Genomic DNA, 16,569 nt, shown 5'->3' on the forward strand with positions numbered 1-16,569 from the left:
AAGATCGTATGAGGTAAGGCTGAGGCACTTGGGGTTGTTTTCATTGGAGAAAAGAAGGTTTAGGGTTTACTTGATAGAGGTGTATAAGATGATTAGGGGTTTAGATAGGGTCGACAGTGAGGATCTTTTTCCACGTATGGAGTCAGCTATTATGAGGGGGCATAGCTTTAAATTAAGGGGGTTAGGTATAGGACAGATGTTAGGGGTAGGTTCTTTACTCAGCGAGTCGTGAGTTCATGGAATGCCCTGCCAGTAGCAGTGGTGGACTCTCCCTCATTATGGACATTTAAGCGGGCATTGGATAGGCATATGGAGGATAGTGGGCTAGTGTAGGTTGGGTGGGCTTGGATTGGCGCAACATCGAGGGCCGAAGGGCCTGTACTGCGCTGTATTCTTCTATGTTCTATATACGTGCTGAGACATGTAATAAAGCATGAGGCAGCTGCTGCTAAGGTGCAGTGGGAAAGACCATTGTCTGACGTCTTTCTGTTGAAGTTTAAATGGGTGTCTGTTCATTTATCGGACCCTCCTGGTACCTCAAATACAGTGTATATGTAAATGTATCTTTGTTCAAGTAAGAGACTTGTATCATCGATAGCCGTTGATGAAGTGTTGGAAAACTGGAGGTTGGTTAATGTGATGCTATTGTTTAAGAAAGCTGGTAAGGAAAAGCCAAGGAACTATAGATTGGTGACCCTGACATCAGTGATGGGCAAAATTAGAGGGGACAGGATTTGCACATATTTGGAAAGGCAAGGACTGAGTAGGGATAGCCAACATGGCTTTGTACATGGGCAATCGTATCTTACTAACTTGATTGAGATTTTTGAAGAAGTGAAGAAGATTGAAGGCAGAGCCATGGATGTCTATATGGCCTTCAGGAAGGTGCTTAACAAGGTTCTGGTAGTCCCAGGTAGACCAGTTAGCAAGGTTAGATTACTGGGAGAGCTAGCCATTTGGATACAAAATTCACTTGAAGGTAGGAGATAGGGTAATGATGGAAGATTGTATTTTTGGACTAGAAGCCTGTGACGAGTGGTGTGCTGCAAGGATCAGTGCTGGATCCACTGCTTTTTTTTGTCATTTTTGTATAAATTATTTAGCTGTGAATATAGGAGGTAGACTTAGGAAGTTTGCACATGACAACAAAATTGGTGTAGTGGAAACCAAGAAGGTTACCTTAGAGTGTGATGGGAGCTCAATCAGATGGGCCAAGGAGTGCCAGGTATAGTTTGTTTTCAATAAATGTGAAGTGCTGCATTTTGTTTGGGCGAATCTGGGCAGGACGTATCCACTTAATGGTAAGGACCTGGGAAGTGTTGCCAAACAAAGTGACCTTGGAGTGCAGCTTCATAGTTCCTTGAAAGTGGAGTCCCAGGTGGACACTGGAGTGAAGAAGGGATTAATTCACTTGCCTTTATTGGTCAGTGCATTGAGTGCAGGAGTTGGGAGGTCATGTTGTAACTGTACAGGACATTGCTTTGGCCAATTTTGGAATACTTTCAGTTCGAATCTCCCTGCTATAGGAAAGATGTTGTAAAACTTGAAAGGGTTCAGAAATGATTTAAAAGAACGTTGGGAGGGTTAGAGGATTTGAGCTATACAGAGAGGTTGAATAGGGTAGGGCTATTCTTCCTGGAGTGTCTGAGGCTGAGAGGGGACCTTATAGAGGTTTATAAAAATCATGAGAGGCATGGATAAGGTGATTAGTTAAGGTCTCCCAGGTAGGGAGTCCAAAACCAGAGGGCATTGGTTTAAGGTGAGAGGGAAAGATTTAAAAGGGGCAACGTTTTCATGCAGAGGGTGGTGTGTACGTTTGTGTAGGGAACAACCTGTCAGAGGAGGTGGTAGAGGCTGATGCAATTACAACACTTAAAAGACACCTGGATGGGCGCATGTATTGGAAGGATTTAGTGGGATATGGGCCAAATGCATGTAAATGGGACTGGATTAATTTAGGACATCTGGTTGGCAGGGGCATGTTGGACTAAAGGGTCTGTTTCTGTACTGTGAATCTTAAGTCTGTTTGTGAGAATATGTACAGGGTATAAGCAGGCAGGGAAAGAGTTCAGTTCTGAGTTTTGTGAAACAGGTTCAGCTGAGCATGACTTAGATCAGATAAGAATTTAGTTAACAATGGGTGCTGGAGGCAAGGGTATTGGGTTAACAAGGTGGAAAAACATTCCTTATGTAGAGCCATTTAACAAGATGAGGTAGTGTTCAGAATGTAACACCAGTCAACTAGGTGAAAAGTATCCAATGTACAAATCCATTGTATAACAGTAAAGGGCTTGGTCTCTGCCATTGATTGTAATGGTCATCCAAATAACATGTATATTGCCTTATCTGGATGCTCCTCCCTGTAAAATTACTATATAGTTCATTGAGAAACTGCTGTTCCTGTGCACATGGGCGATCGTTTTCTCTTCCCTCCAGGGCCCGGAATAAAGATGAAGGAGGTACAACTATACTGTATCTCTGATCATTTTGCTTTGACTAGGGGGAGGGGGGAAAAACAGGACAGCATTTGGACAGAGTCAAAGACCTGGGACCTGCAATGTTTGTTTGTTCTCTTCATATCCTCCTGTACAGAACTGATCTGCATTTGTGACTGTGTATGTATAAAGATTTTTATGAATAAACTATATTTTTGAAATGTTGGAGCAAATTGATACAAAAAATCTCAGTCAGAAGAAACAACAGGGCTGACACTGTGTTTAAAAAATAGAATGCTAAAAGGTGATTTTAAGAAGTTCTAAAATTATGAAGAGGTATGATACGTGCTCAGAAAATGTTTGACTTGGAGAAGTCCAAAATTAAAAGCAACAAATAGAAGATAATTGCTAATCCAATAAAGAACTCGGAAGAAATGCCTTTACCCAGTGAGTTGATGTTTTGGGAGGATGCCTGTTATGCATGCAAGGAGGAAAGTAATAGCAAATGCAGATTGAGTAGGAGGATGCTCGTGTTCAGTAGAGGTGAGTTGAACATGACTGATATATCTATGAAATTACTACTATTGCTATCAAGTTAGTACATTTTAGTTACATTTTGAAAGTGAAGTAATTGCAAAAGGAGCATTAATACCAAATAGAAAATTAGAGAACAGAATTTGAGTTACCTGGTTGTAATTAAGTGCATTTGGGTGATGTTTGATTTATGTTGCTAATTAAAATGTTGAATTTGGTATCACCCTAATATTTTGGAGTCTGGCTTGCTTAAACGCCTGAGTCCGTTTAAATTGAATCTGTTAACCTCTCCTGATACAATTCTGTTTTTTAATGGTCCAGAGGCAGATACGGACAACTCTGATCTTAACACTTCCGTACCCCTTTAATATTGTTTGCTGTGCAAAATGAGGTTTTTCTATTCGTTATATCTATTCGGAACCTGATTTCAATAAGCTGGTTTGCCAATTATATTAATACAGATGGACCTGCTATAATACAAGCTTCGTTAAAGTGAATTCACTATAATACAAATTGACATTGTTTCTACACGTGAACTATTAAATTGTGTTGGCTGTAGCAATTACATCACAAACATTTTAAGCACGGTTTCTGAAGTGCGGTTTTTCTCTAATGTGGGATTGCACAACAACGCAACCATTGCATTATAGAAGAACTACTGGTACCTTGCAAACAAAACTTTTACCCTTATTAAAAGCCTTGCACCCAACTTTATTTCCAGGTAGCGACATAAGGGCTTTGGATGATGATTTGGATGAATGCATTAAAGAGACGGCCTCAAAACGTAAGCAGTTTCCAAGGAAGATTATTGGACACCTTGCTAGGACCATGAAAGCAGAAAGGGAATCACTAGTATGTTTACCTTTTTTGGTATATTTATCTTGAAATTCAGTTTGTACTGATTTGCCCAATTATTCAGCTCCATGCTTTATATATGACAGTATCTAACTTATGTACTTGGTAAATTCAGTTGCATGCTGTTGCTCAAACCAATGGTAGGAGATCTGCTTTAATTTAGTAGTATAAATCCTTTCTACAATTTCATCGAAACATGTCAACCCTCGGAAATTACTGGAGAAGCTCCTCAACGTAATGTTCCAGCCACAGCTTTCTTAGCTGTTTTATCAATGATCATTCCTCAATCATATGGTCAGAAGTAGAGATATCACTGACTTTTGCAGTGTCCAGTACCATTTATAATTCTGCAGATACTGAAGCAGTTATGCCCGTAAACAGCCATACCTGAGTAATGTTCAGGCATGGAGTAAGTCACATTTTTGCCCCACACGTGCCAACGGGGAAGGCGGTGATACAATGGTAAAGTCACTTAGCCAGGGTAATTCTCTGGGACGTGGGTTCAAATCCCACCATAACAGGTGGTGAAATTTTTTTTTTTGAAAATAGGCAATTAAAACTGGCCTAATGGTGACCATCTAGCATTGTTATAAAAATGCATCTAATTCACTATTGTCCCTTGGGGAAGAAGGTCTGCCATGCTTACCTGGCCTAGCCTAGCCTACATGTGACTGCAATATGCTTGACTCCTTAACTGCCCTCTGAAATAGTCCTAGCTAGCCATTCAAACTAAGGGGCAATTCAGGATGGTCAATGAATGCTGGTCCAGCTCAGTGAAGTACACATGCCATGAACAATTTATTTAAAAAATGAGGAAATATCTCAGAATACTGGTTGACCATTGACCAGAAACTGAATGTATAAGTTCCCTAGCTGCAAGAGAGCAGGTAGGAGGCATGGAGTTCTGTAGCAAGCACTCTGCTTCTTGATTCTGTGCTGCAATGTATGGGAACACTACCATCTTCCAATCCATACACCGCTTTGATTTTGAATTATAATAGTGTTCCTTTGTTGTGATTATGCCAAAATCCCGAAACTCCCTTCCTAACACTACTTTGTATGTGTATACCTGCACCAGCTGCATTACAGTTCAAAGAATTGGTTTACCACTAGCTTTTCAAGAATAGTTATGGATGAGCAATAAATGCTGACGTCGAGAATGATGTGCATATATCTTGAAATTTTTTTTGAAAAACATGAAGATTCAGCACCATTGCCAAGATATTTGCTTTTTGTTTCAAATGCACTTTGCTATTTCTTGATAGTGATATTGGAGTGAACTTGACAACAATGACATAATATCTTTGCAACAGGCAAGATTGAAGCATTTACAATTATATGCACCATCTTTATTGCAAATGTGTTGTTCATGGATTTCATCTGATAGTTGTGACCTCCATCCCATGGTGCCACCTACACACCATCCCCACTGACATGCTTTTTGTTTTTAATAGTAGTGAGGGATATACTAGAGTATAACTTCTCATTCTGGTAGGCTTTCATGACAATCCAATAATTTTGTGGTTGCCAAGATAGCTAGATGCTGCTTTTTTTTAGATTTATTTAATTAACTCAAATTGCCTCTAGATTTCAAGTACTGACCCTCGGTTATTCAGCTAGTTTCATAATCACTTTTACTGTACTTGACAAAGATTGTGAAGAACAAATGAATTTAAAAGAAAGAGATAATAATAAACAGGCAGTGTTTTTTCAAAAATCTGCATTTCCAAATTGGTGGGATGTGGTGGCCTAGTGTTATTATCACTACTATGAATCCAGATAACGTTCTAGAGACAAGGGTTGGAATCCAATTCGTTTTTAAAAATCTGAAATTAGGAGTCTAATTATAGCCACCAAACCATTGTCGATTGTTGTAAAAACCCATCTGGTTCACAAGTGTTCTTCAGGAAAAGAAACTGCTGTCCTTATCTGGTTTATCATGAGTGTGATTCCAAGTCCATGGTGATGCGATTGACTGTCTCTTAATGGGGTAATTAGGGATGGGCAATAAATGCTGGTCTAGTCATTGACACCCATGTCCTGTGAATACGTTTTTAAAAAAAAAAATTCAAGGGACAGGAAGTTGGTATATCAGTAATTGTTATCTCATACAGCATGTAAAGCTCCTTTTACTCCCGATTTATACTCGCCCTAAATCTTTCCATCATCTCGATGTGAAGGTAGGCATGTATAGCAAATCAGTGTTCAGTCTGTTTTGAAATGCCAATTTTCACAGTTCACCAGGCATGCAAGTGCTTCAATACTTAAGTCTGATTTGTCCCATAATACCTTAGTGTTGATAACCTTGCGGTTACTATGATAACAGAATCTGGCCTTTGTGTTTATGAGCACTTTACACTTGTATAAAAACAAACTGGTATGGTTGCTTTCAACTGTTACACGAAAGGAAGAATAAAAATATTTTTATACAATACATTATTGACACCTGAAATGCTTTATCATTTATCAAAATAAGGAGGCAAATTTTTTTAAAAGAGGAGTGGTGAAACTTTTGTAAAACAAAGGTCTGGAGAAGTATGAGAAAGAGTTACAAGAAAACTTTGAGGACCAAGTCAACAGTTCTTTCAGGAGCCATGTTATAGACCAAACCAGAATACATGCACGCATACGCGCCATCCATAATGGAACTAGCCTAGACCCTAACTTGCTTTCTCCACTTTATTTCCAGATACAATTCAATTGATCGACCACTAAGCTTTAATCAAATTGCATTTTATTCTTAAAACACAATCAAAATACAGCAAGAAGAATTAGCAAAGCTTGACTCAATTGAAATGCTTCACAAAGTTATGTATTCTTTAACCAAGAATCATCATGTGTTCCAACTCGACAGCATCCCACAAATGCATCCTTGGAAAAGGCAATTCAATGACATGTTTAAGGTTCTCACATGCTCTCCGTCTCCAGCTTAGGAGAAAGAAGAATCTTTCCCTTTTTAATTTTTAAGAAGCCTCGTGTCTAAGACTTCACTCTAGCAACAGAGAACTCAACTTTTAGCCCCAGCAACCTTATCAACTAGCTGAAATCAAAATTTCCTGGGTCTGTGTGAGCCCTGACCCTACCCATTAATGATTCTTTGTCTTATATTTTAAAAAAACACCCAGTGAGAACTCAAAATTGTTTATCAATTACCTGTCTGAAGGAGACATTTTGGTACCGTTGTGACAATATCCATCTGCAAGAGAAACAGGACAGAATACATCTTTTTAATGTCACAGTACCATCGTAGCTGGCGTAAGCACAATGCAACAAATGTCCCAAGCTGTATGACTCCCAGTAGCTCATAGGTATGCCATTAAAAGGTCTGCGACAATTATGGTTCAATCTGCAGGATCTTGAAAGTTAACCAGAGGAGTGGGGTGATGTTTGATTCTAATATAAATATTTGAACCTATTTTCTATAATAATATATTTCATTTTGTGCAGAAGCTATATCAGCCTGCGGTAATGACCCAATTAAAAACAGAAGTTCATCCAGAACAAGGTAAGCAAGTGAAAATTTTCTTTCAAAGTCCAGGTACCTTCTCTAGTTAACTATGCTGAACTCACTGAATTGCAACCCAATTGTACATTTGTGTTTTATTTGGAAAAATTAAAAATGGACGTGAGCTGTCTTTGTGCGCTTGTCAACCACCTGAGACCATGTATTGTACACGATTAGCTTTTAAAGGCACTACCTTTCTCCTTCCTTCATTTGAGGAGGAGGAAAAGGATTCAGATACCCAGCAGCTCCCTGTGCAAAAAGAGCTGAAATCAAAAATTTCAGCAACTTACATTTTTTTTATAGTGACTTTAACATTCCTATTAGGTAACGTTTGGCACCAATCACAAGGAATAGTAGGACAGGTGATTAAAAGGTTTTAAACAAATAAATTTTATGCAGTGTCTTAAAAATATTACATCTTTTTTTAAACATGGTATTTCAGAACCTCAGCTCTAGGAAGCTGAATGCACAGCCTATAATAGTGCAGAGTAAATTGAGAAAAGGGAAGTGGCCAGAATTGGAGGGATACAGAACAGAGTTGGAGATTTGTAGGATTGAAGAAGGAGAGATATGAGACTGTGGAGGGCCCTTGAAGACTAGGATGATCATTTTAGATTGACTGTCTGCAAGGTCCTTAATGTAAGAGGATGGGCTCAGTTATGCTGCAGAAAACCATCTGGTATAGGTATGAACTGAAACCAATCATTATCTGGTTTTAATAAGCATTTATTTGGAGTTCCACATTACAAACTAGTATCTCTTAACTCAATAACCATAGTTTCAGACTGTTCTTCTTTATACTATTTTTATAAAAGCACAGCCTGTTAACTAACAAAAAAAAAATAATCAATCTGTTCAGACATGTCACAACATAACTCAAGGGTAGATGGAACTGTGAAGCTGGACCTCCTGGCCCAGGGGTGAGAATACTACAAGGGCCCCCAGCAGCATAGTTAAACAGTCAAAAGGGAATTGCAAGTTAATGCCTACCACCTGCATGCAACTTAATAAACTATGATGCAGTTACAACATTACAGTGCTTGTGGCCTCTGAATCAAGAGTCCCAATTCTCATCTGCTCCAGAGGTGTGTCATAATATGTCTGATCAGAGTAATTAAAATAGCTGTACTTTTGCCTAACAAATCTGAGGTGTCCCTGCCTCTGAGCCACAAGTCCTGGGTTCAGCGCCCACCTGCTTCAGAGATGTGTAATAATATGTCCTAACTGGTTTATTAGAACCTGTCTACAGTCTGCACAGGTGATTGGTGACCAGGAGTTGGGATGAGTTGTGATATGGGCAACAGAATTTTGAATTAGCTCAAGTTAACAGAGTAATGATGGCCAAGATACTATTGAAATAGTTGAGTAAAATAAGCTATTACTTTTAATTAAATAATGCTGAACCCCCATTTATTGTCCATGCATAAGAGACCTTAAAGGTATTGAGAGCTATCTTGAACCACTACAGTCTATATAATATAGTAGTTCTAGTGTTGTTACAAAGGGAACTCCAGTGCTTTAACCCAGAAGGCAATGGAGTGATGATATGATTCAAGTCAGAATGGTGTGTGGTCATGTTCCCATGCATCTGCTGCCCGTGTCCTTCGTGCTGGTAGGAATTGGGAATTCAGAAAGTGCTGTCAAACAAATCTTGCTGCATCTTTGCAGGGCATCTTATGGATGCTATATACTGCAGCCACTGAACATGGTGATGGGGGGAGTGACGGTTTAAGATAACAGATGGGCAGACTGGAAAGTGCACCATTTTGTTCTGGTTGGAATTGAACTTTTTTGAATATTGTTGGTGATGATTTCATTCAGGCAAATGGAGATTATTCCATCACATTGTTGACCTGTGCCTTCTCTATGTTGGGAGGTTTTGAAGAGCCAGGAGGAGAGTTTCTTGCTCTGTCCTCCTTTTATAGACTCAGTGCTTATACGGTTGATCCAGGTCCCGCCCACCCCAAGGTTTCAGCCATGGGAATGCCATTCAATGTTGAGGATAATGCTTAAATTCTCCCTTGATGGAGATGGTCATTGCTTCAGTACGTGTGGTGTAAATATTACATTCCACCTGTCAGCCCAATTCTGGATTTGTTTTTTCCAGCCTTGCTGTATTTGGATATAGGCTGCATCAGGAGCTGAGGAGTTGTGAATGACACTTAATGTTGTGCACTCATCAGTGAACATGCTCACCACTGACCTTGTGTTGGACGAATGGTTGTTAATAAAGCAGTTGAAGATGGTTGAGCCTGTGAATCTATGTTGCAGGTGTTTCTCAGCAATATCATGTGGCTGGGATGGTTAATCTCCAACAACCACAATGATCTTGCATGATACTAGGTTTGATTCCAACCATTGGAGAGTTTTCCTCAATTCCTCTGGACTCTGATTAATTAGAACTCCTTAATGTCACTTACTCAAATTATTATGCCTTGATGTCATGAACATTCGCCTTCACTTCCCCTCTTGGATTAGGTACCCAATATCCAGTGTGCCAGCATTCAGCTGGTTTGGTTCAATTCATTTCATATATCCTCAAGAAGTGGCTTCAGGCATTGGATACTGAAAATATTATGAACTCTAGCAACAGTCTTGCAAAGTTACTGAAATTCTTTGCTCCAGAACTAGCGCAATTTTATTTTGAACCAAAGTTATCATAAAGGAAGGAGCTGAGTGGGCATCATAGAACTCAAACTGAACAAAAGTGCACTAGTTATTGTTGATACCACTGTTCGCATTTATCAATTTACTGATAATTGAAAGTAGAGTGATGGGTGGTAATTTGGTAGCTTGGATTTGTCCAGCTTTTTCTAAACACAATATACCTGGGCAATTTTTCAGTTTGCTGGCTATGCATCAATATTGTAACTGCTATAACTGCTTGGCTCAGCGTGTGGCTCGTTCTGGAGCACAAGTTGTCTGTGCATTTGCAAAAATGTTGACATTTGTTATGCTAAAGACCTCTGGGACACTGAGATGGATCATTCATTTGAATCATCTGGCTAAGGATTCTCGCACTGCTGGGCGAGATGGGACTTGATCTTCTTAAGGACTGTATGGTCGTCATTCCTACATGACTATCACCGACATATCTGCTGAGATACATTGGTGAGAATGAGGTCAAGTAGGTTTTTCCCTTCTTGGTTCCCTTGCCATCTGCCACAGGCTCTGGGACTTGGTCCACTCAGTTAATAGTGATCCTACTGAGCCACTATTGGTGATGGGCATTTGAAGTACCTCCACCCAGAATTCATTCTGAAACCTTGCTGCCCTCCAAGTTTCCTCCAGTGTCCAATATGGAGATGTACTGATCAGCTAATGGAGAGTGATCAGTAAATATCTGGAAAGCTGCTTTACCCTTGTTTTGACATGACTGCGTGAGGCTTCATGGGTCTGAAGTTGATGTTGAGGACTCTAAGGACAATACCGTCCTGACTGTATATCACCATGTTACCTCCATCCTACAAGTGCTGCAAACCATACTTGGATAGTGATAGGTGATAACTGGGTCATTAGCTACAAGGTATCTGAAAAGTTGCAAATGATGTTTAACATTGCGCATTTGTTCGTGAAGGTCCCCATGTCTGACCTTGATAGTAGACTGAATTTCTTGGAAGCAGCTAAAATGGTTGGGTCCAGGGCCCTGAGGAACTCCCTGCAGACATATCCTGAAGTTGAGATGACTTGCTTCCACAACCACTTTACTTTGTGCCAGGTGTGACTCCAAGCTGTGGATAGATTTTCCCACTTTTCCCATTTGACTCCAGTTTGCTAGAGCTCTTTAATACCACACCCTATTAAAAGTAGCCACTCTCATTTTACCTGGAGTTCAGCTGTTCTGTGCTTTTATGAAGTCTGGAGCTGAGAGGTCCTTGCAAAATCCAAACTGAATGTCAGTGAGCAGGTAATTATTAAGCAAGTACTGTTCTGCTTCTATGTCTTAAGGTCTTCGAGTTAATTTTAGAATAATCCTGAGCCATGCTGATTATCAATTTATGGTGGTACTTAATGATACTTTGTAACATATTTGCAAATGCACTTTTAATAGTATCCAAGGAGAAGGAGTTGGTGAAAATTGCATCAAATATTTCTCGAGATATGAGTGACGTTATGAAGGTAAGCATTTCGGAGCGATTTGTATATTAATTATTCATCTAAATAAAGGAGGTTCAACCACTCACTTTAATAAATTTCCAAAGTTTCAAATTATTGAATTGTACTGAATGTTTTGGGGAAATATTTGGTAGTTTTGTTCAAGACTTTGAACTTTGAACAAATCGCCCTACCTTGCCTGGTATGAGGTCTCGAATATCCAATAGTACAATTTTTATAAATTTCTCCAGTACTTACTTGGCGCATTAGAATACTACACCATTAAAAGTGTTTGCATTGTTTTTTAAATTAGTTTTAAAGTGACTGTTCACATTCTTGTATCCACTGTAGTTTGTATACATAGGTTCTTGTATGTATTTTCTTTAAAAAGTCTTTCAAACGGTGTCTATTGAAATAATAGAAAAAGAGAACTAGGAACAGGCCATTTGACCACTTGAGCCTACTTCACCTTTCAGTATATGATCCTCTATCTCAATGCCATACTCTTGATTTCTCTCCATACCCCTTGATGCCTTTAATGCTTTTTTAAAAATCTTGCTCTCGCGCTCGCTCTCGCGCTCGCTCTCGCGCTCGCTCTCGCGCTCGCTCTCGCGTTCGCTCTCGCGTTCGCTCTCGCGTTCGCTCTCGTGCTCGCTCTCGTGCTCGCTCTCGTGCTCGCTCTCGTGCTCGCGCTCGCTCTCGCTCTCGTGCTCGCGCTCGCTCTCGCTCTCGTGCTCGCTCTCGCTCTCGTGCTCGCGCTCGCTCTCGCTCTCGTGCTCGCGCTCGCTCGCTCTCTCTCTCTCGCTCGCTCTCTCGCTCACTCACGCTGATCTGGCCTCCACGGACTTCCATGGGAGTGACTTTCACAGGTTGACCGTCATCTTTTTGAAGAAATGTTTCCTTATCTCAGTTCTAAATTGCCTACCTTGTATTCTAAGACTATGACCTCTGATTCTAGATTTCCCAAACATAGGAAACATCCTCCCTGCATCTAGTTGGTTTAGTCATTTTAGTTGGTTGATCCCTTTTTATGTGTTCACACTTCCTAAAATATCACTCTTTAAATAATGCTGTACCTTTTTTGTTATTCACACCAAGGTGTACAATTTCACAGTTATCCATGTTCTACTGTATCTGCCATGTTTGCTTTTGCACACAACTTCTTCAAATCATCCTGAAGCCTCCTTGCATCTTCCTCTCAACTCTCGATCCCATCTAGCTTTGTGCCATTAGCAAATAGCGAAATATTACATTTGGTTCCCACATCATTTATGTATAAATGACTTGGATGCAATATATATTTTGTGAATAGCTGAGTCTCGAGCATTGATCCCTATGGTGTACCACTAGTCACTACCTGAGATCCAGAAAAAGATTAATTTATTCCCACAGTTTCCATATCAGTATGTTAGCCCCGATGCCACGTGCTTTAATTTTGCCTATTAATCTCTTTTTATAATAGGACCTTATCGAAAGCTTTCAGGAAATCCAAAAACACATTACCTGGTTCTCCCTTACCTCCTCTTCTAGTTCCAGCCTCAAAAAAACTCCAGTAGCTTAGTTGAGCATGTTTTCCATGTGTTTTGTTAACACATCTTTTATAATAGATTCTAGTGTTTATACACTACTGATGTTAGGCTAACTGATCTGTCTTTTTTTTCCTCTTTCTTTTAAACAATAGTAGGGTTACATTGCTACCCTGCAATCTATAGGAACTGATCCAGTCTATAAAGTTTTGGAAGATGACCACCAATTTACCCAATATTTCAAGGGCCACTTCCTTTAGTACTCCAGTTACAGATTATCGGGCCCTGAGGATTTGTCAGCCTGTAACCCCATTAATTACTAATCTTTATATAACGCTGATTTTCTTAACTTTTACTATTCCTAACTTCTCTAATATTTCTTGGAAATTATTTGTGAAGACACAACCAAAATGTGTATTCAACTCTTCTGCCATTTCTTTATTTCCCATTATAATTCCCACTTTTGACTAAGAAATCTACATTTCTCAACGCTAATCTTTTCCTGTTCACATATTTATAGAAGATATTACAGTCAGATTTTATGTCCATACAAGTCAGACATTATTCACCGCCTTTTCAAACTTTTTGTCCTCTTTTGAACATATGAACTAGAAGCAGGTGTATGCAATTCACTCAGTTCCACCATTAAATATGATCGTATCCATTTTCTTGCCTGCTGTCCAGAACCCCACTTCAAGTACTAATTTAAAAATCTATCCATCCCCTTAAATGTACTCAGTCCTGGCTTCCGCCATGGCGTTAGGTTGTGAATTCTCCAGGTCTGCTGAATTCTAACTTGCTTCCAGTCTTCAGGTTTGCTGCTTTTTCTCGCAATTTGTTTCTCCTCTTTAGATCTCCCATCAGCCATAATTTATTTTGTCAGCCATAGTCGAGCCACCTTTCCTGTTCTATTTTTGTGCTGGATTGGAAAGAATAATTGTCATATATGCATATGTTCTTTAAATATTAGCTGTTACCTATCCACTGCCAATCCTTTAACGTTTTCTCAATTTATTATCGCCAACTTGCACTTCAGGCCATCATATTTCCCTTTTATTTAGATTCAGGGCCCCAATTTCAGATTCAGTGACATGGCCCATCTTAATAAATAATTTTGTCATTTTATCATTGCTCTTCTGCAATGGACCTAGGACAACAGGAATGTTAATCCTTTCTCATTGCGTAATACCCAATCTAGGGTAGCCCGCTCTCTAGTCAGTTCTTCAAGATATTATTCTTAAAATATGTACACCACTAAAACACATTCACTCCAGGAAATCATCCTCTGTTATTTGCTAATTTGGTTTGCCCAATCAATGTAGATTAAAGTCACCCATGATTACAATTATACCCTTATGGCATGCATCTCTAATCTCCTTTCTCTGTCTACAGGCAAATGCAAGAGAAAATCCCCAACATTGTTTCTGCCGTTGATGTTTCTTAGTTCCACCTGAGCAGAATCCAAATCATTATTTTATGAGCCAATATCCTTCCTCATTGTGGGCATGGAAGATCCTTTACGAATAATGGTTCCCACACCTTCTTTCCTTATTTGCCTGGCCTGCCTAAATATTGAATACTCCTGGATGTTCATTTCACGACCTTAGTCAGTCTGTAGTTATGCCTGTGTAATTGCAGCTTTATTATAACTGTATATCTATTTGTGCTATTAATTCATCTGTCTTACTGCCAATGCTCCACCACATTAACATGCAGTGCCTATAATTTTGCTCATTTAACCTTATTAGTTGTCTTTATTTTGCACTATGACACCATTTGGTTCTTGTTCTTGTTTTTTCTGCCTATTTTTGTACTTTTGTCTTTGATTTCTATCCTTGGGTCTAGCATCTCTGACTCCATGCTCAGGTTCCCATTCCCCTGCTATTGTAGTTTAAATCCTCCCTGACAGAATGAACAAATAGCTCCCCCTTGCAAAGATATTAGTCCTATTCCTGGTTCTGTCCAGATGCAACTCGTCCTGTTTGTAGTAATTTAATCTTTCCCAGAACCAGTTCTAGTATCCCACAAATCTGAATTTTTCCCTTTACGCCATTTCTTCAGCCACATATTCATTGAGTATACCCTGTTATTTCGATACCTGTCAGGATGTAGCACTGGGTAGCAGTTTTGAGATCCAACTTTATAGTGCGTGCTAACTTCCTAAACTCCTCTTGTGCAATTTAATCCATTTTTCCACTTTTATATCATTGGTACTGATATGTGACAACCTTTAGCAGTTTACTCTCCCTCTTCAACATGCACTGCAGCTTCTCCAAGACATCCTTGATGCTGCTACCATGGAAGTAATATACCTTTTGTGGAGTCTCTCTCTTGCAGCACCAAACCTTCTGTTCTCCTTACTGATGGGCAGTAAACAGATGCTCAATATTGGCATGCCTCAAGAACAAGAAAGATTTTCTGTAAATTCTTTTGAAATGTAGGTGAATAAAGGCTTATTAAATATGGTTGACCCCCAGTGAGGAAGAAATGGCTTCAGGAAGATCCGACGATTGAGTTTGGCAGTAAAACTTCAAGTTAGATTATGCTTAATTTTGGGAAAGTTTAACAGCAAGTGGTTTTTATAGCCAGATGTTTACAGCTATATAACAAATGGATTATCTCGCAGAATATTAAGTCTGTAGGCCTTTGAAGGATTTCCAAGAATGTTCAATTTGTTAATCTAATTTTTTGCAGGAGAATGTAATTGTGATGTGCAAGAACTAATGTTAATGCAATTTTGTTCTCCCAGCATTTACCAACATTTATGGAGAAAGCTGAAGGACTTTTGCAAACTCTAACTCTTGTTCCCATTATGAAGCAATCCCAGACAAACAAAGCAATATTCTCAACCTCCACAGAGATGTGTTTCCAAAATAGCAATGAACAAACTCTGCTGCTTGGAAAATCTGATGTCACTCCCATAGAAACTGAAAGACAATTGAAGAGTCGTAAGTCACACAAAAGTAAAGTACATTCTTCCATTAATCGAAAATATCCAAAGCGAAGACTGCATCTTGGTCAATAATCCTGCAAAACATTCAGCGGCAACAGATAGCTTGTACATTAATAGCATGGTTTTTTTTTAGTATTTTTAGCCAGGTTTGGTGTAAAGTTCAATCGTTGGCATCTCAGTTTGGAAGTGCTTAGAGTACAGTCCACAAAGATATTTATCCAATTGTTTATTCATGTAAGAATGTATACTAATAATGTCCAGCCCTGAGGAGAGGTCTTAACGTGAGAAAATTAATTAGATTTGAGAATTGTTTGAATAGATGAAACCTAAAACATATTTGTCATCTAATTTGCAAGAGAGTTAACCTTGTTCAGATTTTTGTATTTCAGAATCTGACTCAATATTGTTTAATGTTAGAGTTCCATTCCTGTTTTAGGACTAAAATCCCCAGAAAAGATTTTTAAAATTATGTATAAATAGCTTGATTTTTTTTTTTGTAATCGTTACTTTTTTCTCTGCTTTCTGTTAATTTACTTTGTAATGAAATACTAGATATGTTCATTTAAGAGCAGTCTCTAATTGTGACTGTCAGTTACTTCACATCTAACAAATGATGACTCCGTTAAAGAGAATTTGTATAAACATTGCATGGAAAATGAAACTGAA

The 16,569-nt window shown here is 39.0% G+C and overlaps 1 protein-coding gene across 1 annotated transcript in view; it reads left to right on the top strand.

The window, feature by feature from the left end:
- Positions 1-16,350, top strand: part of nsl1 (NSL1 component of MIS12 kinetochore complex) — a 23,853-nt gene extending 7,503 nt beyond the window's left edge. The window contains exons 3-6 of the mRNA XM_043695863.1: positions 3,691-3,821; positions 7,272-7,329; positions 11,381-11,448; positions 15,700-16,350. Of these exons, the coding sequence (XP_043551798.1) occupies positions 3,691-3,821; positions 7,272-7,329; positions 11,381-11,448; positions 15,700-15,975 (533 nt within the window). The 3' untranslated portion in view covers positions 15,976-16,350. The remainder of the gene's footprint in view (positions 1-3,690; positions 3,822-7,271; positions 7,330-11,380; positions 11,449-15,699) is intronic.
- Positions 16,351-16,569: the final 219 nt, after the last annotated feature.

This window comes from Chiloscyllium plagiosum, chromosome 9 (genome assembly GCF_004010195.1).
Source record: "Chiloscyllium plagiosum isolate BGI_BamShark_2017 chromosome 9, ASM401019v2, whole genome shotgun sequence".
Taxonomy (NCBI): Eukaryota; Metazoa; Chordata; class Chondrichthyes; order Orectolobiformes; family Hemiscylliidae; genus Chiloscyllium; species Chiloscyllium plagiosum.